This window comes from Lissotriton vulgaris, chromosome 10 (genome assembly GCF_964263255.1).
Source record: "Lissotriton vulgaris chromosome 10, aLisVul1.2, whole genome shotgun sequence".
NCBI lineage: Eukaryota > Metazoa > Chordata > Amphibia > Caudata > Salamandridae > Lissotriton > Lissotriton vulgaris.
In genome coordinates, this window is record NC_141698.1 from 779,105,810 (window position 1) to 779,131,943 (window position 26,134).

General features: G+C 47.1%; 1 protein-coding gene across 1 annotated transcript in view; it reads left to right on the forward strand.

Annotated features, from left to right (window-relative positions):
* SNX10 (sorting nexin 10) overlaps positions 1 to 26,134 on the forward strand; it is a 314,131-nt gene that overhangs the window by 246,467 nt on the left and 41,530 nt on the right. Inside the window, exon 3 of the mRNA XM_086941694.1 lies at positions 8,943 to 8,991. Coding sequence (XP_086797820.1) covers positions 8,968 to 8,991 — 24 coding nt within the window. The 5' untranslated portion in view covers positions 8,943 to 8,967. The remainder of the gene's footprint in view (positions 1 to 8,942; positions 8,992 to 26,134) is intronic.

The window sequence follows — 26,134 nt, forward strand, 5'->3', positions numbered from 1 at the left end:
TTGTCACTGTGACTGAAGCACATGCATGCCTCATCATTTAGAAAGATATTGTGAAAGAAGTGTGATAATAGAAGTATGCGAGCCACAGCATTACCCTTACTGTGGTGGCCATGTGAAGCAGTAACAGTTCTTCAACGTTACTTCAAAAGAAATTTCCCTTTATGTTCCCAGGAGGGAGCAGAAAGATGCTTCCAAGGATCGTGATCGAAGCTGATTGGGTGGCTGCTGATCAAAAGATCTCTAGATAACCGATGTCTTGCTTGCTGGAAAATTGTAGCTTTCTCATATAAATGAATATGTATGTGGGTCCTTTGCTGGGGCTCTGCTTGTCACCAGCGTTTAACAGGAATTATTTCTGCAGTGTTACTTCTTTATTAAGGTAACTGGGACAACCCAAGGGAGCTGCTACAGAGAACCAATCTGCCACCAACTGATCAACCCAGGATCCCTGCAACACTCCATCAAGAATCCAACACCTCACAATAGAATGCGCCCTATAACTTGTGAACATTCACTACAACATTTTGTCTTGGTTTATAGAGCACTTTGCTTAAGGAAATGGCAACTGTTCGAGGCATATGGGCTGCAGATGGTACATTATGAATAGATCGCCATCTGGTGTTGGGCTCGGATGATTGCACTTTGTTTTTCTCTTGGAGAGTCTTTTGTATCTTGGTGACTCCTCCCTTGGTTGGTAGTGCGCATGGGCATCGGCTCCATCCTTAGATTGTTTTTTTCCGCCATCGGGTTCGGATGAGGATCGAGACGCTCCAGATCAACTTCAGAGAAAAGTGATTTATCGGCGCGTATTCCCTTTCCAATTCGACGGTATTGTTATCGAACGCGTTTCATTTCCATTCCGACGCGTTGCAAATTCAAAATCGAAGAAAAAACTTGGATCTACGTCGACGAACAGGAGGCCTTTCTCGACGCAGTCAAGCCCGGAGTCCATGGAAAGGACTCCATTCAAAAAATGTCCAACGTGTGGTGCTAAGTTCCCACACAAGGACCTACACGAGGTGTGCAACCTCTGTCTATCGCCTGAATACGAATCCAGGGACTGCGAAGCCTGCGCAGCATTCTCCTCCAAGCTAACGATTAGAAATCGTCGAGCTCGAAGACACGAGGTTTCCAGAATGCAGTCGGAGGCGATCCCGGAGCTGTTCGGAGAAGAGCAAATTGAGGAAGAAGAGGATCAGTCGGGGTCGGAAGGGGACCAGTCGGAGGTTGAAGAACTCAACGAGCAACAAACCGTGAGTGACGACGTCCCCTTACCAAAAAACCGACCCCGTGCGGTAAAGACCCCGCCTTCGAGCCCGGTCAAACCGCAGAAAAAAGTTTCCGACGCCCCGCCCTCGGGCCCGGCAACGAAACCGAAACTGAAACCGAAACACTCGGCCTCCCACCATGTCGGATCCGAGAAAAGGGCGACATCGTCTTCGACACCGAAGCTACATACAAGGGAAAGCTCGGTATCGAAACATTCCATGTCGAAACATAAACATGATTCGTCGTCCAAGATTCACTCGATACCCAGGAAGTCGGAATCGAGTAGACACTCGGTGCCGAAAACACCGAACACTGACGATCGAAAACATAAGCACCTTTCGATACCAGGGCCTTCGGTACCGATTCAGGAGCAACAGACAGATCCCAAACAAAAGATCTTGTTTATCGATCCGCAAACTGGCAAAGTAGTGACGAAGAAGAGAAAGAATGAACAGACAGAAGATAAATCTCTTCCTTCAAAAAAGAGAACACTGGGGACAAATACAACTCCTCCTGCTTCTCCTCGACCTAAAGTCACACCCTCTTCTCCTATTCCTCACACTATGCCAAATATTCCTACACCTTCCACACCAAGACCATCTACACCTCAGCCTGATGTAGACAGTGATCTAGGGGAGGTAGAACCTCAAGGGGATGACGAAACCATCCCAGATGAGGATGACCCATGGGAAAATTATGACGTAGGGTCAGATGAGGACAACGACCCAGAGTTATATCCCTCAAAGCCTTCACCACCTGATGATAACACAGGGTTTGTGCAGCTCATTAATAGGGCAGCAAAATATCATAAAGTAGATATACATACAGAACCTCAAATAGAGGATTTCCTGTTAGAGACGCTACCTAATGCACAAAGAACATCAGGTACTCTTCCTATGTTGAAGGGTCTTCTCAGTCACATAGAAGAAATATTCAAAGACCCAGTGAGGGCTAGGGTGTTAAACCCAAGAATTGATAAAAAATATAAGGCGGCTCCAAAGGATCCAATATTTATTAAAGGGCATGTACCTCTGGACTCGCTGGTGGTCTCAAACGCTCGTAAAAGAGCAAACTCATTATCTACAGGAGAGGCTCCTCCACCTGATAAAGAGTCAAAATTAATAGATGCATCAGGCAAGAGAGTAGCATCACAGGCGGCAAATAGCTGGCGTATAGCCAATACACAGGCACTACTCGCACGTTATGACAGGGCACATTATGATGAATTAGAAAAACTCATCACACATCTCCCCAAAGAACATCAGAAAAAGGCAGATCAGTTAATACAGGAAGGTAAAATAATAACTAATACTTCCATTAAGTGCGCCCTAGACGCAGCAGACACTGCAGCAAGATCCATCAACACCAGTGTCATGTTAAGGAGACATGCATGGCTTAGAATCTCAGGATTCAAACAGGAAGTACAAACGTCCCTACTGAACAAACCATTTGATCAAAAGACACTGTTTGGTTCAAGCACAGATGAGACCTTAGAAAAGATGAAAAAAGATACAGAAACGGCTAAGTCAATGGGAGCATTGCAACAGCCAACACAAAGAGGTTCCTTTCGTAGATCCACCTATAGAGGGGGCTCAAAGAATACAGGAACAAATCAGCAATCCACCTCTTTCACACCAACATCACCCAGAGGTAATTCAAGAGGCAGTTACAGAGGTAACAACAACAAGGGTAGAGGCCGCGGAAATAATAACTGCAACGCCTCAACCCCAAAACAGTGACTTCATAGAACTCCCCCCAGACCACATAACACCGGTCGGGGGACGTCTATCACAGTTCCTACCTGTCTGGGAAAACATCACATCAGACAAGTGGGTGAGACAAATTATCCAACATGGTTATTGCCTGGAACTCACAGCTACCCCACCAAACATCCCCCCCAAACGGCGTCCAATGAGTCAAGATCATCTGACATTGTTAAGAGAAGAAGTACTAGCACTTCTACAAAAGCATGCATTAGAAAAGGTCCCAAAAGATCAACAAGGAACAGGAGTATACTCTCTATACTTCCTAATCCCCAAAAAAGACGGGTCCCTAAGACCAATATTAGACCTCGGACCTCTCAATGCTTACATAAATTCGGAGCATTTCCACATGGTCACGCTCCAACAAGTACTCCCTTTACTGAAGAAAGGGGACTTTCTTTCTACACTGGATCTAAAAGACGCTTACTTTCATATCCCAATTCACAAAGCCCACAGAAAATACCTAAGGTTTGTATTAGAAGGACAACACTATCAGTTCAAAGTCCTTGTGTTCGGTGTCACAACAGCACCGAGAGTTTTCACAAAATGCCTAGCTGTGGTGGCAGCACACCTAAGAAGACAACAAATACATGTCTTCCCATACTTGGACGATTGGCTAATAAAGGCCAAGTCAAAAGAAGAATGTCTTCACAACACACAGAAGACAATTCAATTGCTGCACCACCTAGGGTTTACGGTGAACTACAAAAAATCACACCTGCAACCAAACCAGATTCAGCAATACCTGGGGGCTATGTTAGACACGGAAAAGGCAGTAGCATACCCCAACCCAATCAGGATACAGACAATGGTCGGGTTAATACAAAGATTTCAACCACAACACTCACTACCAGCACGAGTGTTTATGCAAATATTAGGCATGATGTCCTCCTGCATACTGCTAATACCACATGCCAGGCTACAATTGCGTCCACTACAGGAGTGTCTAGCGACACAGTGGAATCAGGCTCAAGGTCAGATTACAGATCTGGTGTTGGTAAACGACCGGACGTATCGCTCTCTGAAGTGGTGGAACACAGAAAACATTTCCAAGGGACGGTTGTTCCTAGAGCCAATTCCACAAGTGATAATAACAGCGGACGCATCGCTCTTCGGATGGGGAGCGCATATGGACAAATACACAGTGCAGGGGAAGTGGAGTGTGCAGCAAAAGAAACTGCACATCAACTACCTAGAACTATTAGCAGTATTTCTAGCACTAAAAGCTTTCCAAATGCAAATAACAGGCAAGGCAGTCCTGATCAGAACAGACAACATGACTGCAATGTATTATATTCAAAAACAGGGGGGGACACACTCTCTCCAACTATCCAAACTAGCACAGGACATTTGGAGATGGGCCATTCCTCAAAAGATCTATCTGTTAGCAGAACACCTACCAGGAGTTCAAAATCAGATAGCAGACATCCTAAGCAGACAGTCAGAACAAGTACACGAATGGGAGCTGCACGACCAAATACTGCAGCCATTCTTCCAAAATTGGGGGCAACCAGAGATAGATCTGTTTGCCAATCATCAGAACGCAAAATGCAAAAACTTCGCATCCAGGTACCCACACCAACGGTCCCAGGGCAATGCACTATGGATAAATTGGTCCAACAAATTTGCTTACGCGTTCCCTCCTCTACCACTAATTCCGTTACTGGTTCGGAAACTGCAGCAACACTCAATGACAATGATACTAGTGGCACCCACGTGGGCAAGACAGCCGTGGTTCACCACGCTGCTACAACTCTCACAAGTACCACATCAAAAGCTAAGATTATTACCCATGCATCTTACACAGAACCATGGAGAAATAATGCACCCAGATCCCAAACAACTGAACCTAGCGATCTGGCTCCTGAGGTCATAGAGTTTGGATATTTAGATTTACCACCAGAATGTATGGAAATCATTAAACAAGCAAGACGTCCTACCACCAGAGCATGCTATGCAGCAAAATGGAAAAGGCTTGCTATACACTGTAACAGTAAGCACATCAACCCTCTGGACGCATCCACTAAACAAATCATTTGCTATTTACTACACTTGCAGCAATGTAACTTAGCATATACCTCTATCAGAGTTCATCTCGCAGCCATAGCGGCGTACCTACAGAACAGGCAACATCTTTCCCTTTTTAAAGTACCAGCAATTAAAGCTTTCATGGAAGGACTCAAAAGAGTCATTCCACCAAGAAGACCACCTTCCCCAGTCTGGAATCTCAACATAGTACTTACCAGACTAATGGGGCCACCCTCTGAACCTATGCATAGGTGTGAAATACAATTCCTCACATGGAAGGTGGCCTTCCTCATAGCTATCACGTCACTTAGAAGAGTAAGTGAGCTGCAGGCTTTTACGATTCAAGAACCATTTATGCAGTTACACCAAAATAAAGTGGTTCTTAGAACAAACCCAAAATTCTTACCAAAGGTAATTTCAGCATTCCACATCAATCAGTCAGTGGAATTACCGGTTTTCTTTCCAAAACCACAAACAGTAGCAGAAAGAGCCCTACATACATTGGATGTTAGAAGGGCCATATTGTACTATATAGAAAGAACACAAACTTTCAGAAAGACAAAACAGCTATTTGTTGCGTTTTCTTCTACACATAAAGGCAATCCCATCTCTAAAGCGGGCATTGCCAGATGGATTGTAAAATGCATTCAAATATGCTACTTAAAAGCAAAGAGAACATTAACTGTTCCTCCTAGAGCTCACTCTACACGTAAACTAGGAGCATCTATGGCATTTTTGGGAAACATTCCACTAGATGACATATGCAAAGCAGCTACCTGGGTTACACCGCACACCTTCACAAAACACTATTGTGTAGATGTGCACACAACACAACAAGCTAGAGTGGGACAAGCAGTATTAAAAACTTTATTTCAGACAGTTGCAACAGACACGGGCGACCACCGCTAGGGAGAGAACTGCTGTATAGTCTATTCATAATGTACCATCTGCAGCCCATATGCCTCGAACGGAATATGCTACTTACCAGTATGCATCTGTTCTTGGCATAGAGGGCTGCAGAGTGGTACATGCCCTCCCAGCCTCCCCGGAAACCTGTGTCTGTTCCAACATTATCTTATTTAGATACACTTACATGGGCATTCTTATCTGTATTCTACTATACTACTCCATCTAACCCTACTATGGCAAAACAATCTAAGGATGGAGCCGATGCCCATGCGCACTACCAACCAAGGGAGGAGTCACCAAGATACAAAAGACTCTCCAAGAGAAAAACAAAGTGCAATCATCCGAGCCCAACACCAGATGGCGATCTATTCATAATGTACCACTCTGCAGCCCTCTATGCCAAGAACAGATGCATACTGGTAAGTAGCATATTCCTTACTGTTGGGAACATTGGAACTAGACTGGCTTAAGGAAAAGTCTAGCTACAATGTGGAAGAAATGCTTTCATGTTCTTGTTTTGCTTGCTTGTTTTAACATTTTTCCTTTTCAACTCCTTTAGACATACTTGGTATTTTTAGGTTTACATCATTATTAGTCAACACACTTCAGAATTCAAAAAATACTAGGAAACTATACACCACTTACATTCTCTGTAAGCATCCTGCCATCTTTCAAGAGTACAGATGAACTGATTAACTTTTTGTCTTAATGCTGTACCCAAAGTTTATATGATTCTGCCCGACCAGAAAGTCTTTTCTTCTGATTAAAGGGGGTTTGAGTAAAGAAAAAGAAACTGGCAGCTCAACCAATAGAGTTCAAGATGTTCTGCTTGGAAACCTTCAGAGTTGCGATACATCATCGAGTAGAAGTACTCTTAAATCACATTGGCTTTGTCTTCCTTTCGTTAGAAAGTTTAAACTGGGGTCCTGCTGGAAGAAATTGCCAAGTCCACTACCTCTACAACCTCTTCTATGCGTAACTCTACTTGGGACTACACGGCACTCCTTTAACTTACCTAAGAAACATTTTGGCAGTCTGAGGTTTTGAGATTGTGCATTTCAAATGAAATATGGTCTGATCTTTAAAGGATGACGGGGAAGCACCCCTATGTTTAAAGTACAAAAACCCTTCTACGGTTTTATTTGTCCCCTCATCCACATATTATTGTTTGCATACTTCATCAATAGAGTCTCTCATCCAGAATGACTGTGCATCTGAATGGGCTCAACCTGCTTGAGGGAGCTCTTGATATTGTGAGGTTCGGGTGAAAATAGCATTATCTAGGGTAGACCCATGTACTTGCTTTCTTTTTTAGGGGTTACCCTAAATGTAATAAAAAGGGTGGTGCTGGCGGGTCCTGGGAGCTACTTAGTGCTTCTGATTCGCTGGTCTACATGTTATTGCCGCTAATTGCCAGTACAGGTCTGTTTGCCTTTGTCAGGACCAAAAGATCCCTATCAACAATACTTGACTCTGGTAGTGATTCACTATTTGGAGATTATTAAGAAGAGAACATCCCTGTAACCAAAATGAAATTAGGCGTGCTTACCTACCATGACTCTTGAAGAATGTGTGACCCCCTAGCCGGTCCTCTCATGCATTGTATGGGGCAATAAACTGCCCTAATCCTGCACAGTTGACTGGTGCCTTTAGAAGGAATGTATGTAAGCGTGCATACATGTTTAGTAGGTTTTTACAATCAGTGGAAATCCAAATAAAGTGTACTTGCCTAGAATAATCCGTGGGTTAAATGTCCTATAAAAACCTAAGAAGGATTTCACCTAGCAAGGTTTTTTAACTGAGTAGGAGCACTCCCCCGCCATCCTTTAATGAGCAGGCATCTTATCTCATTTGAAGAGTTTATCCAAAAGTTTGTGAGGTGTAAAGATCCTCTTTTAATTTCTCCTTTTCCCCTATTTGTTGTAAATATTGTTTGCAAGTGTAAATACCCTACTCTCCCTCCCACCGTCACAGTCCATGACTGTGGCTGTGGTCCACATCCAGTCCTCAATCCCTACTGGCAAAAGATCCTTGTATTTTGGAGCCATCCAGCGTCAGGTCTTTGTTCCTTTGATCCACAAAAACCTTTCCAGCATTGTCATTTTGTTCCACCCACTGAACTTCTAGCAGCTAGGTGGTTAATTCTTGCATCCAAGATCAGTTAAACTGGATTCTCAGCATAAACCAATGACCGCAGAAACTGCTGAACCTTTGTTTTGAGGTTACTTTCTTCAAAGAGGAGAACACCTGAAATTCGCAACTTAGTGGCCTTGGTCTCAATTTTCAGTATTGCTAATATATTCTCCAGATTAATTGGGCTTGAACGCACAGTATTGGATCTGTTTGAGATGTGGACTACCCAAACACACAACACCATGCACTTTTGGTCTCAGACCATTGACTATGGGGCGTAGTCTCGAAGCTAGAGAGGTACAGAAGCTTCATACGACTACATCCGATTGGAGACGGGCAAGTCCCGCCTCCCGTGTTTGATACTTTTTATATTCATCCAACCCTCGGTTTTGATTATCTGGAGCAAATTTTTTTCTCAATATATTGCTAAATTCTGACAACTCTTTTTCTGCCTCTCCTTCTTGGTTTAACACATTTAAGGCTCTTTATTCTAGTGTGTACTTTATCAAATGTTTCAAGCAGATGCAGTGACTGAATTGTTTATGCAAAAACACAGCTTTTGTTTTGAAGGTAACCTTCTTTCCTGTCAACTGAAAATGGTTTTCTTAAGCCATGGTGGGGTTGGACCACGGAATTATCAGTTGCAAACTGCACAACAAGTAGTTCCTCTGTCTTTACATTTAAGGATAAACATGCATTAGAGGCTATTATCGGAAGGCCCAATATTTACACTGTCTCCCACGAACACTCCCACTTTGTAAGATATAGTTGAGGTTTTTCATTGTGTAGAACATTACAAAAAAATGTACTTCATTTTGAATTTCTTTCTTTATTTTATAGATCGTCGACCCACACAAGGCTGAAGATGCTCCCCAAAGAGCTTGCAAAGGTATGTAATTCCAGAAACTACTCCTGTCAACAAAGCATTAAAAGACTGTAGTACTATCTGAACCTAGATTTTTTGTTTAAATGGACGAAAATATAATTATTTGAAATATTCCTGGCTATATTAGAGTGGATAAGCAAGTGAACGCTCCACACTGTATTTAAGAGGTTCTCTGAAGGAAGCTGAAAATTGTAAAAAGAACCAGATCGTGCCCCTCTTAATGCATGCAACGTGATGCAACAACTGTTAATGGCCAGTTTATTTGCAGCTTTTGACTGAAGCATTGATTTTCATGGTTTGGTCGGTGTAGTAAATCGTAATCACAGCTTCTGCTGTACCTGCACAAGAAAATATTCATTTTGGAGCATGTTGATTCGGTTCTAATATGGAAGGTCCCAATTCATAGTGTACTTGACAAACCACATCAATGAACCGCTAAGCATAGATTTAAAACATAAATAAACTTTTAATTGAAATATGCTGTTAAACCTGTGTAAGAATGCTAACTGCAATTTGCTAACTGCAATTTGATATTACTTGAAATGTGTTAATTGCACTTCATTTGCTTCAGTTTAACTCGCCTATCGAACAATTGTGTTCCTAGCATTATTGTGCAATTCTGAACTCCAACGCCTGGAGTCTACTTTACCCACGCACTGTAAACCCTAATGTCCATTCATATCACAGAAGGGTGCAGAGGCTTTTCTTTTCCCACTGTCTTTCTGCCATTCTTTGGAGTTTATATACCATAAAATGCCAGGCATGTAGGCAAGTGCAGCCTTAAATAGTAATTGATAATTATTGCCAAGTGTGATGGCCTTTCTTGTGGCCTGCGCTGCCTATGCAAATATTACAAGTCTAAAGGACGTAGGTGTGACTAGAGGTTCACAACTCTGGCACAAAAGATGGTATTATTTTCTTTTATTATGGAGAAAACAAACCTGGTAGAAATAATTCATAAAATCACATAGCACTTATTGCATCATGTTACTTATAAGCCGGCCACATGTGTGGAATTTTAGTTTACGGGCTGAACATCATCTGCGCCAGCTTGTCACCCACGTACAGCGCGCACAACGGCCATTTTGGTATCATGGTCTCCCTGTCCGCGATCTATTGCCAGCGCGCCCCTCTGACCCAGCAAGCATCCTCCGCGCATCCTGGCTCCCCTCCCTCCCTCTCATGAGCCTAACCCTTCTGCATGACCCTGTCCTTGGGAGTCACGCCTGCGCCTGACCAGCACCTCCTCCCATGAATGCCCCTCTGTTGATAAACCTTATGACCCCTTACCCCGTGTCCGACTGTCCACACAGGTCCGAGGCCATCGCCTAAGCCGGGAGATACCATTTACTGCCCCTCATTGTATGGAGTCGCCCCTCTTCAAAGGACACACTGTTGATCAGGGCCTCCCCACCCCCTGGGATATGATCAGGCGCACACATCCTAAGACTTGGCGAAACACTCAGCTGCGTGATGGCCCCCTCCTCTTATCAGCAGGTTGAGGACCTCTATTGTGAAGGTATATGGGGGTGGGATTGACACGAGGATTATGGGGATGTCTTTTTCCTTACTTCACAATGTTATGATTGTAATAAAGAAAGGTCACATGCCATAAACCAGTGTATAAGAGGCCAGGCCTCAGAGAGGCTGTTAGAGCACCTCGAGACGATACCTTGTTGTCTGATCTGATGTGTTCTGCTCCGTCGGAATAAAACTTCTGTTTCCTGCCTTCTGGTCTCCGGCGCCTGCCTCATTGCTTGGTAATTTAAATGGTACAAAGGCGGTTAGCGCCGGGCAAATCTTGAGAAAGGTCATAGCCCTACCCTATTTCACAATTGGCGTCCCAAAGCATGGGGCCCATCAGCGACACGTGGATCCAGTGGGAGAGGTCCCGACGACAGAGTGAACGACTGCAACGATCGGGAGAGCTCGTGTCCGATAGACCCTCGTCTGACAGCCGATCATCCGACCTTCACTAGTTCCGAACAGACCTCTCTCGAGTGATCTACGGTCCTGACTGGGAACCATCAGGAGTGCCACGAACATCACGAAGAAGAGAGGATGATCGGGCGCTGGATTCGGAAGACAGGAAACCGTCCATGCGGTCCGGGTAAGGTCGTGTAAACACGACAAACTGAGAAATGATTGTTTGGTTTGGATAATACTAGTATTACGCTTTGTTGATACCTCTGGAGATTCACCGTCTGCAAACGGAGAAAACAACAGGCTCTCTCTTTGCAAGCAGTGAAGGATAGGTAACGCAGACTTTTGTCCCCATTGTAATCCGTCGTGCCTATCTTCCTCCCCCACTGTTTTCCCGAACTGTCGTTCGTGGATTGTTGTCTGGAGATTCTTTGTCTGCAAACAAGGAAGAACAAGGTCTCTCTTTGCAGGTAGAGAAAGAGTGGGTAACGCAAAACTTTAACACGTCGTACCCACTTATTCTTCCCATTGATTGTTTTGATTGACCGTACATTAAGTGTTCGGTATTGGTTCTTTTGAGGTATTCACCGCCGACAAACAACGTAGAATAGAAATATTCTGTCTAGTCTTTGTCCGCCGTGATAAGATAGGTAGTGCAGACCTTTGTCCCCGTTGTAACCCGTCATGCCTATCTTCTCCCCACTGATTGGTAGCCTGTACAGCCCGGACCGCTTATTAGAGATGAACCATCCAGCTCCACTGGAGGGCACCCCTAATAAGGACATGTTCACTAAGCATGGACTAGTCGCTATAGCTTATACTAAGCTATGGCATAAACATACAAAGAAGAACCCTGAAAGTCAGTGGCCACTGATAGGTTCCTTTGATGAAAATAAAACAAAAACATTGGAAATAGCGCTCCAGAAAAATAAGACCACGCCCACTATGCTCGATAGTCTTGGCATGTGGCGCAAAGAAACGGAACAACGGAAGAAAAGAGAAGAAGCAAAAATAGGGAAAGAATTACGAAAGGCAGCCCACCTAGCCGCTAAGCAACTAGAAGAAGAAATAAAAGAAAGAAAAGCAGCTGCACAAAACCAAGAATCAGGGTCGATAGGTCAATGCCCTATCAGGACCCCCTCTGCGCTCTACCCTGAATTGCCCTCCAAACAACGGGCGAACGATTAGTTACTGCTAGGTCCCCCAATCATCTATATGCCCCCTCCATATGCCCCCTGCCAGCAAAGCTTGCAAGCCCCGAGTGCGACCGAAAGTGACCTCAGCGCTAGTGCACCAGCCCTCGCGGCCTCCGCACCAGCCACGTTAACAACATCGCCAGATGACCCCGAGGCTAGCAAGCAACCACCAGCCAGATCAAATAGGTTGAGCAAAGATGAGCGGGATGGGATCGACAAAATAGCAAAGACACTAGTAGAACGAAGGGAAAGCGAAGAATACACAATGAGCATGTATAACTCGCATGCCGACAGCCACAGACGGCATTTCATTTTACGATTCAGCTACCACACCCTGAACGCCTATGAAGATAGGTATCAGAGTAAGGGCCCCGCTAAACTGACAATGCTATATAGGAAGATTGATGTTGGAGATGGGACTGAACGTGGGGCGACGGAGCTCTTCATGCAGACGCTTGAGGTCTTCCGCCACCTCACGGAACAAAAACCAGAAGCCAAGGTTACAGTCCCTGAAACGACCTCAGTAGAAGTAGCCAATACTATGATGCCCATCAGAGAAGCGGCCCCTTACTGGATCCCGCCACGTGGCCAGGGAACAAGCGATGATATTAATCACGCAGATGCAAAAGGAAGGGTTGTGTACAATTGGGTTTACCAACCATGGGACCGACAAGATATCTTAACGTTTAGACAAACTCTGCCTGCCTTGGGAATAACCTCCCGGAGGTTGCAGGGGTAGGATTCTCGCAAGTGGGTCGACCGTGGTCCAAACTGCTCAGTCTAGCCCCCCTGCCCCCTTTGTTATCTGCCAGCTTTGACCTGAGGAACTCAGTGGAAGACAGCTACTCTTCCTTCTGCCGGTCTATTACCGAGTCCCTCGATAACATCGTGCCACTTCGGAAAGCAAGAGCGAGGGCGAATCGGGCCTTTCCTTGGTATACGGTGGAGCTACAACACCTGAAGTTGAGCTGCAAACGGGCAGAGAGAGCATGGAGAAGGGAGTATTCCCCCTCGGCTAAAGCCTTGTTTAGACTTGCACTGAGAGGTTATAAGGAGCAGATCAAGCAGGCTAAGGCGACCTTTATACAAACATCCTTATTACAGGCGCCTAATAAATCTCAAGCCCTATTTAAAATTGTTAAGGACTTGTCCCATCCGGTCTGTGCAGCTAACTCAGTGCGGGCCTCTCAGGCTCTATGCGACTCGCTGGCGTTGGCCTTTGAGGAGAAGACCGCCAAGATCCTGGCTGGCCTAACACTTCCTGCAACTGAGGAGGCTTGCCCTGCTAGCCTCGCAGACAGGGGGTGTGGAACCCAGGGCAGCTCACCCAGTCGACCCCAGCCGGTTGGTATGGGAGCTCCGGGGGAGCAGCCCAGTCGACCCCAGCCGGTTACTGGCGCTTTCGATCTGGGAGCTCCGGGCAGCTCACCCAGTCGACCCCAGCCGGTTGGTATGGGAGCTCCGGGGGAGCAGCCCAGCCGACCCCAGATGGTCACTGGCGTTTTCGATCTGGGAGCTCCGGGCAGCTCACCCAGTCGACCCCAGCCGGTTGGTGTGGGAGCTCCGGGGGAGCAGTCCAGTCGACCCCAGACGCATATTGGAGTCTCTGATCTGGGAGCTCCGGGCAGCTCACCCAGTCGACCCCAGCCGGTTGGTGTGGGAGCTCCGGGGGAGCAGTCCAGTCGACCCCAGACGCATATTGGAGTCTCTGATCTGGGAGCTCCGGGCTGCTCACCCAGTCGACCCCAGACGGCCGTCTTGGCATCTGGGTCAGGGGACTTGAGAACCTCACCCAGTCCACCACGGTTGAACTCTTTCCCCCTTCCGTCTTTTGAAGAATTTTGTAAAACGGCCTTCATGGTGTCATCTGGTTCCCCGCTTGACCCACTGCCCCCTAAATTTTGGAAAACTTTTCATGAAGAATTGTTCCCGCCTTTGTTTTCAATCTGTCTGCAATCTTTGAAATCGGCATCTGTCCCAGATTGCTGGAAGCTAGCAGTGGTGTCGCCTCTGCTAAAAAAGCCAACCTTGGATCCAGCCGGCCTCTCCAACTATAGGCCGATCTCCTTACTTCCCTTTCCCATTAAGATCTTAGAGAAGTGGGTAACTCGATCTCTTTCCGGCTACCTGGAACATATTGGGTGGTTCGATGAGGACCAGTTTGGCTTCCGACCTGGTCATGGGACGGAGACCGCACTTGTGACCGTGCTGGACAACCTGCGTTCGCGTGTCGACAGTGGTCGGGCAGCCTTCTTGGTGCTGCTCGACATGTCGGCCGCGTTCGACACGGTCTGCCATCGGACCCTGGTTCGGAGGCTGGAAGAGTGCGGGATCTGCGAGGGGGCCAGAGATTGGCTGATTTCATATCTTGAGGGCAGGCAACAGTTGGTGTCACTTCCACCTTTCAGCTCGGAGCCAAGGAAAATTGGACAGGGGGTGCCACAGGGCTCGGCCATCAGCCCGATATTGTTCAACCTGTACCTTCGTCCACTCATCCAGCTAATAAAATCTTTTGGGGTCTCGGCATTTAATTATGCCGATGACACTCAGCTGGTGTTTTCCTTAGAAGGGAACAATGCGATTTCGCTGAGCACCTTCCATCGCTGTATGGCAGCTACAGCGGACTGGCTTCGAGCAAATTCTTTGCAATTTAATAGCGCGAAGACAGAGGTGCTCCACTGTTCCACTGATCGGATCCCGCGGCCTCTACCCACTGATTTCTGGCCTAGCACCTTTTCCGAACCAGTGTTGGCATCGGAGTCAGCTCGTAATTTAGGGGTCATGTTTGGCCCTAACTTACAATTAGATCTACATGTCAATAAAACCACGGGAACATGTATGATGCTGCTCCGTATGCTACGCAGAGTTTTGCCTTTGCTCCCCGCCCAGTCCAGGCCGGAAATAGTCCGTGGGACTATTTTAAGCCGGCTTGATTACTGTAATGGTCTTCTCCTGGGGGCCCCAAAAAACTTGATAGGGAAGCTACAGAGGGTGCAGAATATGGCTGCTAAACTGGCCCTCTCACGACCCAGATCCAGCTCTTTTACTCTTGCGCTCCGCGATCTACATTGGCTCCCGGTAGATCTACGGGTCCAATTTAAAGCGGCCTGTTTGGTGTTTAGAGCGGTACACCTCCTAGGCCCTATCCCGTTACAAAACATGTTTGCATGGTATTCTGCCCCACGTCTTTTGCGGTCGTCATCGGCTCACCTTTTGGTGGTGCCTAGGTTTCAAAGAGTGAGGATGGGCGGCCGCTCATTCAGAGTGGCGGCTGCCAAATTGTGGAATTCTCTCCCACTCACTCTTAGGAGCCACCAGGACTATCTTCCATTCCGGAAGGCTTTAAAGACCTATCTCTTTCCCAAGTAATGGCTGTGCGTTTGTGCTGTTTAGGGTGGGGGTTCTCTGATCAAAGCGCCAGGATGCCCTCTGGGTGACAGGTCTGCGCTCTATAAGTATGCTAAATAAATAAATAAATAAATAAATTTAAGAAAGAACCCGACAGCATTTTATACCGAAATAGCCACGGCCTTGGGTTCGACGATAATGACTTTAGCGGACATTGATTTGTTTTTCGGGCTGTGCCTGCCAGCTGACGTGTGGAAGCAAATCCGGAAGGCTGACCACACGGATCTGTTCGGACATACCTGGAAGCAACTCAGTGACCTAGACAGACAGCGAGAGCCCGGAAGGAAGCCAGTAAAAGACATATTGGAACTCCCAGACAAAATAGTTCAGAAATTAAAGACACTGATCCCAGAGAAAAAGGTAGATTGGTCGATAGTCACGGCCTGTCGTCAGAAACCCCAGGAAGATGTGTCAGAATACTTCTCCCGATTCGAGACAGTGTTCTCCGACTACAGTGGCCAAGACATGACCACCGCAACCGGACAACACCTGTTTGTACAGAATTATGTGAAGGGGCTATCACAAGAGGTCTCCCAAAAACTGCAGACGAGTGAGAGTAGTTGGGGGGCCTCCAAACCCGCAGCTATCCTTCAGATGGCTCAGTATTACGAGCACCAGAAAAATGAGAATGATAGGGCGTCCGAGAAAAAGAAGAAAGATTTGAAAGAAAGGGTAATGATAGCCCAGATACAAGGTATAGCGGTCGGACGGGAACCCCACAGGGGGGACTACCAATCGACCGCCCCTAGAAATCCACCTCCCAAAGACCACACCCCGACACCCCACACTGGACGTAGAGACATTAGCAATGACCAGTGTGCCTTTTGCAAAGGATTCGGCCACTGGAAATCCCAGTGTCCGGTTCTGCTAGAGATGAACAGAAATAGGGACCCCAGGGATGTAGCGGGTGGACCAAGAAATAGGGGACAAGGACGAGGGCACACAAACGACACCAACAATGACAGATCAGGGAGATTGAACACATTTGACCGCCCCCGACAGAACCAATATCAACTATCCGACGGTGAGAATGCCCCCGATTTTGCATAGGACTGCCAGGGGCAAGGGAGGGATCCAGTCGAGCTCTGTGTTGACCAGCAAGGTCCTTATGTCACCGCTAAGGTCCTGGGTACAGAGTCTCCATTTTTGGTAGACACTGGGGCGACACGTAGTGTGTTATCGAAACGACTGATTCCAAGGGCACCCTTGTCTGGCTCACACATTACATCGATAGGTTTCGATGGGACGCCCTCCACTAACCCCCTGTCCGTATCTATCACCTTTGACCTAGAAAACAACACTACTGACGCGACATTTCTGCTCTCCTCCAACTCCCCTGACGCCATTATGGGCATTGACTTACTGAAACATTTTCGAGCCACCATTAGGTGTTCCCCAGATGGAATCCGAGTCATCCTGTACGACAACCCAGACATACCCAAAACTTGCCCTGCACGACACATGTGCTCCATAACTGATGCTGACCTGTCCTTGCTTGATACCCTGCCTCCGTATCTATGGGCCAAAAATGACTCTGATGTGGGACGAATGATGATTGACCCTATTCATATAACTGTAAGACAGGATGCTATGCTCCCGAAACTCCCACAATATCGGATTTCCCCTGAGGGCGAGAAGGCACTGGTAGCGATTATTCAATCTCTGGTGGATGCAGGAGTGGTTGAAGAAGTGGTTAGCAATGTCTGCAACAGCCCAATCCTACCTATTGTTAAGAAACAAGGTGAAGGAGATGAGAAAGCGTACCGCTTCATCATCGACCTGCGAGAGATTAACAAAGTGGTTGTACCCCAATACCCCGTAGTCTCAGATATCACCACCATTCTGACCCTCATCCCGTCCACTGCCACCACCTTCACTGTTATCGACCTCAAGAATGCGTTTTTCTCTATCCCCATCCATCCAGACAGCCGTTACCTCTTCGGCTTCACCTTAAAATCCCGCTCGTACCGATTTTGTAGAGCTCCCGAGGGGTACACTGAAAGCCCGAGCATTTACAGCCAGGCCCTCAAAAGACAGCTGGATGCCTTCCGGCTACCAGATGGAGTGGTGTTGATCCAATATGTCGATGATATCCTTTTGGCGGCTGACACCACCCCCTCGCAACCACAGCCTCCGTCCAACTCCTACACTTTCTTGCAGAAAATGGCCATAAAGTTTCCAAAAAGAAATTACAGTTCTGCCAGCCACAAGTGACATACCTAGGCCATCTCCTGTCCAAAGAAGGGAGGAAACTCACACCCGACCGAATCCAAACCATCCTAGACACCCCCGTCCCGAAAACACAAAAGCAAGTCCGCTCTTTGGTTGGCCTAACTTCTTTTTGCAGACAGTGGTTACCTAATTACAGCCTCATCGTGAAACCACTACTTGCCCTGTTGACCAAAGATGTCCCCTCCCCGCTTCCTTGGACTACTGAGTGTCAAGCATCCTTTAAGGAATTACGGGATGCACTCTGTTCAGCACCCGTCCTAGGAACCCCGGATTACTCCAAACCCTTCTCCCTCTTCACCCACGAAAGGGAGGGGTGTGCATTGTCTGTCCTAACTCAATCAATTGGTCCTAAGCAGCGCCCTTGTGTTTACTTCTCTGCCACTCTTGACCCTGTAGCCAGAGCTTTGCCTGCCTGCCTTTGAGCAGTAGCTGCCGCTGCTGTCTCTATCCGCCAGAGCGAAGGAATAGTACTTTCAAACTCCCTCACCGTGTTAGTACCCCATGCAGTCGACACCCTTTTGAACCAGACAAAGACTCAACATTTGACTAGCGCACGACTGACAGGGTACGAGTTGACCCTACTTGCACCCCACATTACACTGAAGAGATGCACGACTTTGAATCCTGCCACCCTGTTGCCCTTGCCTGACCCCGACGCGCCTCCCATACACGACTGTGTGACCCTCACGGACGAACAGACTAGGAGTAGAGTTGACCTCCGAGACACTGCTTTTACAGACCCTGATGGAGAGCTATGGGTAGACGGCTCATGCATCAAACTCCCAGATGGCACCACTTCAGCTGCCTATGCAGTAACGACAGCCCGAACAGTAGTTGAAACAGCCTGCATCACACAACGATCTGCCCAGGCAGCAGAGCTGATAGCCCTCACACGAGCATGCATCATAGCCGCAGGGACCACCGCGAACGTATATACAGACAGCCAGTATGCCTTCGGGGTGGTTCACCATTTTGGGCTCCTGTGGAGGGAGAGGGGATTTCTGACGTCCCACGGCACCCCTATCCTTCACGGAGATCTGGTTTCTGCCCTGATTGAAGCGGTTCTCCTCCCCACACGACTAGCGGTGATCAAATGCCAGGCACACAAGAAGGTGACAGACTTAGTCGGACAAGGGAATGCACTGGCTGACATCACTGCACGAACCACAGCTGAGAATAGGACAGTGACACGCATGTATGTGACCAGGTCACAAGCAGAGAAATGGACTGACACAAGGGAAATGATCAGAGACATCCAGTCGGCCAGCACCCCCCATGAACTGACTGAATGGGCAGGGGTGGGTTTGAAGGATGATGAGGGCTGCTGGCGAACAAAAGATGCAAACAAATGGTTGCTGCCTGACTCATACCTGATCCCCATACTGACTATGGCACATTCCCCCGCACACATAGGATCTGCACCCATGATCGAACTCATTTCCAAAGTCTGGCACAACGACAAAATCCCCGACTCAGCTAGACGCCTAGTCCAGCAGTGCCTTATCTGTTTGCAACATAACCCCGGGAAGGGAACTGTGGTACCCCGGGGAGGGTTTGGGACCCCCAATCACCCCTTTGAGGTCCTTCAGATGGACTACATCCAACTAGAGAGATGCCAGGGCTTGAAGTATGTACTAGTCATTGTATGTGCCTTCAGCAAATGGGTAGAGGCCTATCCAACCCGTGACAACACTGCCATGACTACTGCCAAAGTACTACTGAAAGAATTCTTTCCTCGCTATGGCCTTTGCCGAATTTTATGGAGCGACAATGGCCCCCACTTCATAGCTGAGGTTATCCAATTAATCTTAAAAGGGTTGGGGGTGAAGCAAAGGTTTCATGCGGTCTTCCACCCCCAATCCGCCGGTCTGGTGGAACGCCATAATGCCACACTGAAGTTGAAATTGTCAAAAATAGTGGCAACCACCGGACTTAAATGGCCAGACGCTCTCCCTTTGGCCTTGCTATCAATGCGCTCTACTCCCACCAAACACCATTTGACCCCCTACGAGGTTGTATTCGGGCGACCGATGAACCTCTGGACTGCTCCCAAGCCAACCTCCATTCATGACGTCCCGGACGTCCTACTGTCTGATTATTTGTGCAAATTAACTAAGACGTTGTCTGTCATTCATCAACAGGTGCAGCAGGCCATCCCCGATGCTTCCAGGGGCCCCGGCCACTACATCCAACCGGGAGATTTCGTTCTAATACGAAATTTCCAACGGACCAAGAGTCTGGAACCCCGGTGGACGGGCCCCTGGCAAGTGCTGATTACCACACGGACGGCGCTTCGAGTGGAGGGGAAGAGGCACTGGCTGCACGCACATCACTGTCGGAAGGTCTCTGCAAACCTGGCCACGACAGAAAGCGTCAGCACCCAAGAAGAGCTCCTGAACAAAGACCGACCGACATTGAACTGTTATCCCGATACTGAGGCACTCGAACTTGCAAAATTCTCTGATCCCACTGTGCCATCCAGAGAAGGGTATTTCCTGCGTCGAAAGGAGGGAGCTTCGGCTAAGTAGGCCACGGACTAAGTTGAATCTCAGAACGGTGACCTAAGCACAACCAAGGGTTACCGGGAGAGAAGCTAAACGAAGTCTGCGGTTCTGCCCGCTACCGAGCCCCCTTGAAGATGATGGAAGCGCCAGATAAGAAGATGATGGAAGCGCCAGATAAGAAGATGATGGAAGCAACAGGAAATACCCACTATAGAAACCCAAAGACTGACAATTTGCACAAATCAAAGACAATCGCCCTCTTTATTGTCTTCCTCTTCTGCCTCCTCCTCATGACCTCCTTCTGGATTTTGGAGGAAAGCACACCGGCTCATGAGCAATGTTCCCTCTAATTTTTTTCCTCTGTGGGTGGCAGTGTAGGGTCTATGTGCGCTGCAGGGAAGGCTATGTGCGCCAGGAACCAGATTGCATGTGCGGGTGCAGCGCGAAATATCACTCCAAATCTTTGCTTAAAAAAGTGGAAAAACTGTGCATTTCCACACATACAGTGCACGTTAAGGGTCTTAAGGCAGGTTTGCAATTTGGATACACACGCCATGACAAGAATTGGTTACACAGGCAAGTACACTTTGGGTTTAGAAAAGCACAAGACTCCAACGTTGGTACCATCATAAGATTTTACTGCTGAAGAGAACTGCCTGTGGTTTTCCATGCGCTCTGACACATCTTTAAATTGCAGCTATAGACTTTCTCCCTTCCTCCCCGGCTGAAGCACTAAAACAAGCTGCTCTCAGGCACTGGTGGAAAGTAGCAGTCAGGTAACTCACCCTAGATAAAAATTTGACATTAATTGTTATTCAAAGAGTCTGCAAAGGTGGACCTGACACTAACAAGGACTGAAAAACGAAATTGTATTCATTTGTAACGTGCCATTTCTTTATATGTTACTTTATATGTTTACCTTAAGTGTTAGTCGCTCATAGAACACCCCCAGAACACTTTTAAACCGGTTTTCTATTCATATTTGTTCTTTGTAGTATGTACAGATAAAATGTAAAAATTCCAGCTATACGTGATTTTGCCTATTGTTGTACTGTCCGCAATATCAAAGTATCCGCCCTGTGTTCATTTGATTTCAGCAAGATGTGCTTAGCTGTATTAAGGTGCAATAAAGTACAGATGTATGGGAGGTATGAGCTGTATTAGGATGATTTCTTTATTTTTATATCTTGTGGGCACACAAATCATATCAGTATCTTAACTTTCCATTTCAGGGGTTTTGAAGCAGTTTCAAGATATTGTAGGTCTTATTTTTCGAGAGGGTGTAATTTCCATTATTTATCTGTTTCCATGCACTTCATCGCTTGGTTTCACTCTCGGGAAAATGCCACACTAGCTGTCAAACATTTGGCACTTGTGTCACTCTTAAGTAGACAGAAAGCATGGAAATGTGAAATATAATATCTAAAAAAATATTGGCAGCTAATAGAGAATGTGTTCTTTTTGATGGTTTTTGGTTGTGGCCTCTGCTGGAGGGGAGATATAAACAGTCTTGCAGCCCACACCTTCACCACTTGCGTTTCCCCACTAACGGAATGCCATGCAATTTCCTGTGTTTTATAGTGATTTTAAGATTTCTTAGAGTTTCTCGTAGCTTAAATGGGCGCAATTTCTGAAATTGTTATGTTTCCCTTGTCTTCACTGCTTGATTTTATTCGCGAGAAAGTGTCCCTCCTAGCCGTTGAATGCAGCTCTGCAAGTGCCATGCATTGCACGTTATACTAACGCATTTAAAGAAAAGTTTCCACATTACCGCAATGCCTGAGATTGTTGCACAATGAATGGCACTTGGCTGGGCTGTCACAGCATATTCACAGTGTGTGAATTAAAGCAGAGTGTAGAGCTGCGTCTTGCTCTGTCTCGAATAAGTGGTTACACTGTCGTGGTTGCATGTGGTGGCAATATGTTTGAAAGGAGCAATCCGGGTTCAAGGGGGCTCAGTGGAGAATAGCCTGATGTAGCAGCTGCTTAGAGCATATTAAGAAAGTAAGTGAGTCTGTAGGGTGACTGGCACATTCAAACAAGCATTGGCATAGCCAATCCCTTATAAGTATTTGGGTCGCCTTTTGGACCTTATAAGCATGTACGTTAGCCTGGGGGCTACATCATCTACTGGTCTTAAATTCTTTGATACATTTCACCTTCGGACGGATGGTACTGAAACTAACTGCATGTGAGGAGGTAAAGATAACTAATTTTTTAATACGCTGTGAAGTGTACATCTTGCTCACACAGCACCCAGGTACATATGCAGGCCACTGATGTGGGGTCATGTGCAGTAACGGACGCTGTAGAAATAAAGGCATATCATTTAAAAAAAAAAACTAAACTATATTATCTGAGACGGTGGAAGGAGCGGCCAGGCATGGGACATAAACGACACAGCTGCAAAAACCACCTACAGGCACTGAGAGGGGACATTGGAGGAAGAACGGATGAAGAAAATAGAGGAGAGGACAGGAGAGTAGTGAGGGGTGAGATAGCAAAGAGGGAAAGATCTAGAGAAGAAGAGAACTAATAGAGGCGAGAGTAGGAAAGAAAATAACAGAAGAGTGAGAGGCAGTGGTGAATGAAGGAGGGGTACGAATGGAATGACTGAGTGAAAGGAGGAGGGGAAAGGACGGGGGATAAATGGTGAATGGAAGAGAGCGAAGGCTGGGGATGGGGTGGGGCGAGACATAATAAAGTAGGGAGAGGAAGATAGGGAGAAAGTTAAGGTGCAGGATTGCGCGAGGATGGGTGTGTCAGACAGTGAAGTGAAAAGAAGATACGTGGAATAGCGGAGAATGGGAGGAGAGAGGAGGCAGTAAATGGCAAAGGAAAGACGAATCGGGGACTGTGATTAGGTGTGAGAATTGAGTGGGAGTAGAAGGGGCGAGCCAAAAGAGGAATGCACATGCTGCCCTGCTGAGACTGGTCAGTGAATTTAAATACTATTTGCTGTTGGTAAAGAGTGCGTGTTCTTCTGTGTGCGTTATAAATTTGCACCTCACTTGCATATTGAAGGAGCCGTTTCAAACACGCAGGAACTTTTACACTGACATTAACACACAAGTGCGTGAAAGAAACCGGCAGGAAGACCTGAACTTCGGGGTTTGTAGAGTCTACGGTTTACGATGCACATGGAAATGTTTTTGTTGAGTTTGCTGCTTAATATTACAACAAGGCAGGCAACCCATTGCAAACTTATCTCTAAACATGTTAAAGCAGTACATAACTAGCTGGACTTTTACATTCACATTTGACTAACGTTGACATTTAACGAAGTGGTGGTGATGAAAGCTATGAGGTGACAACATGGAGTTCCCCACAAGAAAATGTGTTGTCACTTCAAAGAGCTGCCTGTCCGGAGTTTCATTGGGACATACATGCTAGTGGCAGGAGTTATGCAAATCACGTCCCTCTGGCGATGGCCTCCAACAACTGCATCTTTACACTTTCACTCCCTTCGACAGCCTGCAGCTTTTTCATCCTTGCGATATCGAGGTACCTTGCTAGTCGGTGGTTAATAGAAACCAGGGACTGTCTGCAGTTACTGTTCTAGGGTGCAGGAAGGTGGTGAGAGCCAAGGACGTATGTATCTTCTGTGCGCCATGAAGAAAGCTAGCGCTGTGAGAACGACACGCAGACACTTCAATGCGCCTCATTCAGGGGTCAAATCAATATTTTATTAAATAAAACATGTGTGTTCCGTTTCAGCAAAGACTTGGCGGTGGTCTCCGCATGCAGGGCCCCCGTGCGCCCCTTCAGACCCTTTCTCAACTTCGAGACATTTTTCTGTACATTTAAATGCATTCGGTTGGGCCAAATTGTGACCAGACCTGTACATAAATTTCACATGCAAAACATCTAAAAAAAAAACGAACTTTTCAACATATTGAAATAGGAAAAAAATGTTGCCTCAAGTGATGCAAGAATGTTTGCTTTGACCTGTGCACTGTACGTACGCCAATATTGTTATTGGATGTGAAGTACCGCGAGCGAGTGGGGTTTTGTGCACTTACCCGAAGGGAAACCCAATTTTTCCAAGCGTTGCACGCATCAGTAGGACAAGTGAAATAAGTGAAAAGTAAGTATTCCTGTTAATCACAGCGCCCATTATGCGCTGCAATTAACAGGGATACTTTCACTAATTCCCACAATCAGCCCTCAGCCTCTCGCTATTGAGAAAAGACACGCATCAAGTCAAAAATCATGACGTGTGCTTTTACACGTCATGCTTTTAGACTTGCTGCATCTTTAATGGATTCTGGCTGCGGGCTGATTCTGGGCCTTTGTGAAAGGATTTCTGTTAATTGCAGCACTGTTATGCGCTGCAATCAACATAAATAGTTTCATAATGGCCCACAATCAGCACCCAGCCGCGCTCTATTTAGAAAAGAAATGTCGCAAGTCGGAAAGCATGACGTGTAAAAGCACACGTCATGCTATTGGACGTGATGCGTGTCTTTTATGAATAGTGAGAGGCTGCGGGCTGATTGTGGGGAATTTGTGAAAGTATTCTTGTTAATTGCAGCGCATAATGGGCGCTGTGATTAACATGAATAGTTTCACAAAGGCCCTAGGCAACAGGGAAATTGCCGTTTTTCACCGCTTGCGCTTTAAAAGCGGGCGGCGGTGAGAACGTGTGCGCGCTTCACAGGAGACACTGCGCGCTCGGTGCCCTATAGATGCGCGGGCGCGCACCCGCGCGGCTTACTGGGAACACTGCTCATGAGGCATTGCTACCTACTGCACAACCGACCCCCATGAAAGAGCATCACCTGATCTCCCTGTCGCCTCAGCTCCGAGAAAGGCGCAGGGAATTCTGGAACAATTCCTTCGTGCAGCTGTTGCACCAACACAACCTTGCTGCAAATGCTACGAACTGCTGGATCTGCGGGTTGCTCCCGCATGCCACTGGACACTCCATCCCCTTCATACCTTCTCCTTTCTCAATTCACGGCTCCTGCCTCGCCTGGTTGATCCTCATGCAAGAGAGCCACAAGGACAACGCCACTTCCAGCCAGACAGTGTCGCACTTCTACTCTGGGTTCTGGCTGAACAAAACGGGAAAGACCTCTGCTGCCCTGTGTCCTGCGCTCACGGGCGCCACCTTCCTTGAAGACATTCCAGCCAAAGAACGAGTCGAAGTACAGGTACTCCACAATCCAGCTAGACCCACGTTCTCTCATCTGCAGAAACAAACTACCGCCACTCTGACTGTGGCTTTGTCTGTTATCAATGTCACAGGTCTTGTGTGTCTCGAAGGCCATGGAACACTGCTGGTGGGTCACAGTTCCTGCCGAATCACCAGAACTTTGGACTCAGTTGATCCCCCTTCCTTTGTTGCTTCTCCTAATATGTACTTTGTGTGTGGCACCAAAGCTTACACCTGGCTCCCGAAAGGTTGGAAGGGTATCTGCTACATTGCCTTCGTTCTTCCACCCACGTATGTAGCCCCTGCCAACCATCACCGGCAGAGGCGTGCAGATGACATTGAACAAGCCGACTCTACTGGAGCTCAGTTCCTAGATGCAGCAAAGGGACTTGTTCCTCTGTGGGGCCCAATGGCAAACAGCCGCGCTATCCGACACCTGACCCAGGCAGTAGAAACAACGATCAACATCACGGCTGGCATCCTCGCCAACAACACGGCGGAGCTTCAGGCGGTCCGCCTTGTGACCCTTCAAAACCGCCTTGTCCTAGACGTGGTCCTAGCCGACCGAGGAGGAGCATGCCGCATCATCGGATCTAGCTGCTGCACCTACGTGCCAGATGACTCGCCTTCAGTCTACAAAGCCATTGAGCACCTCCACAGACTTTCCTCAGAGGTTCACCAAGAGCAGGAAGGATGGTCGCTTGGGAGCTGGTTTTGGGACACTT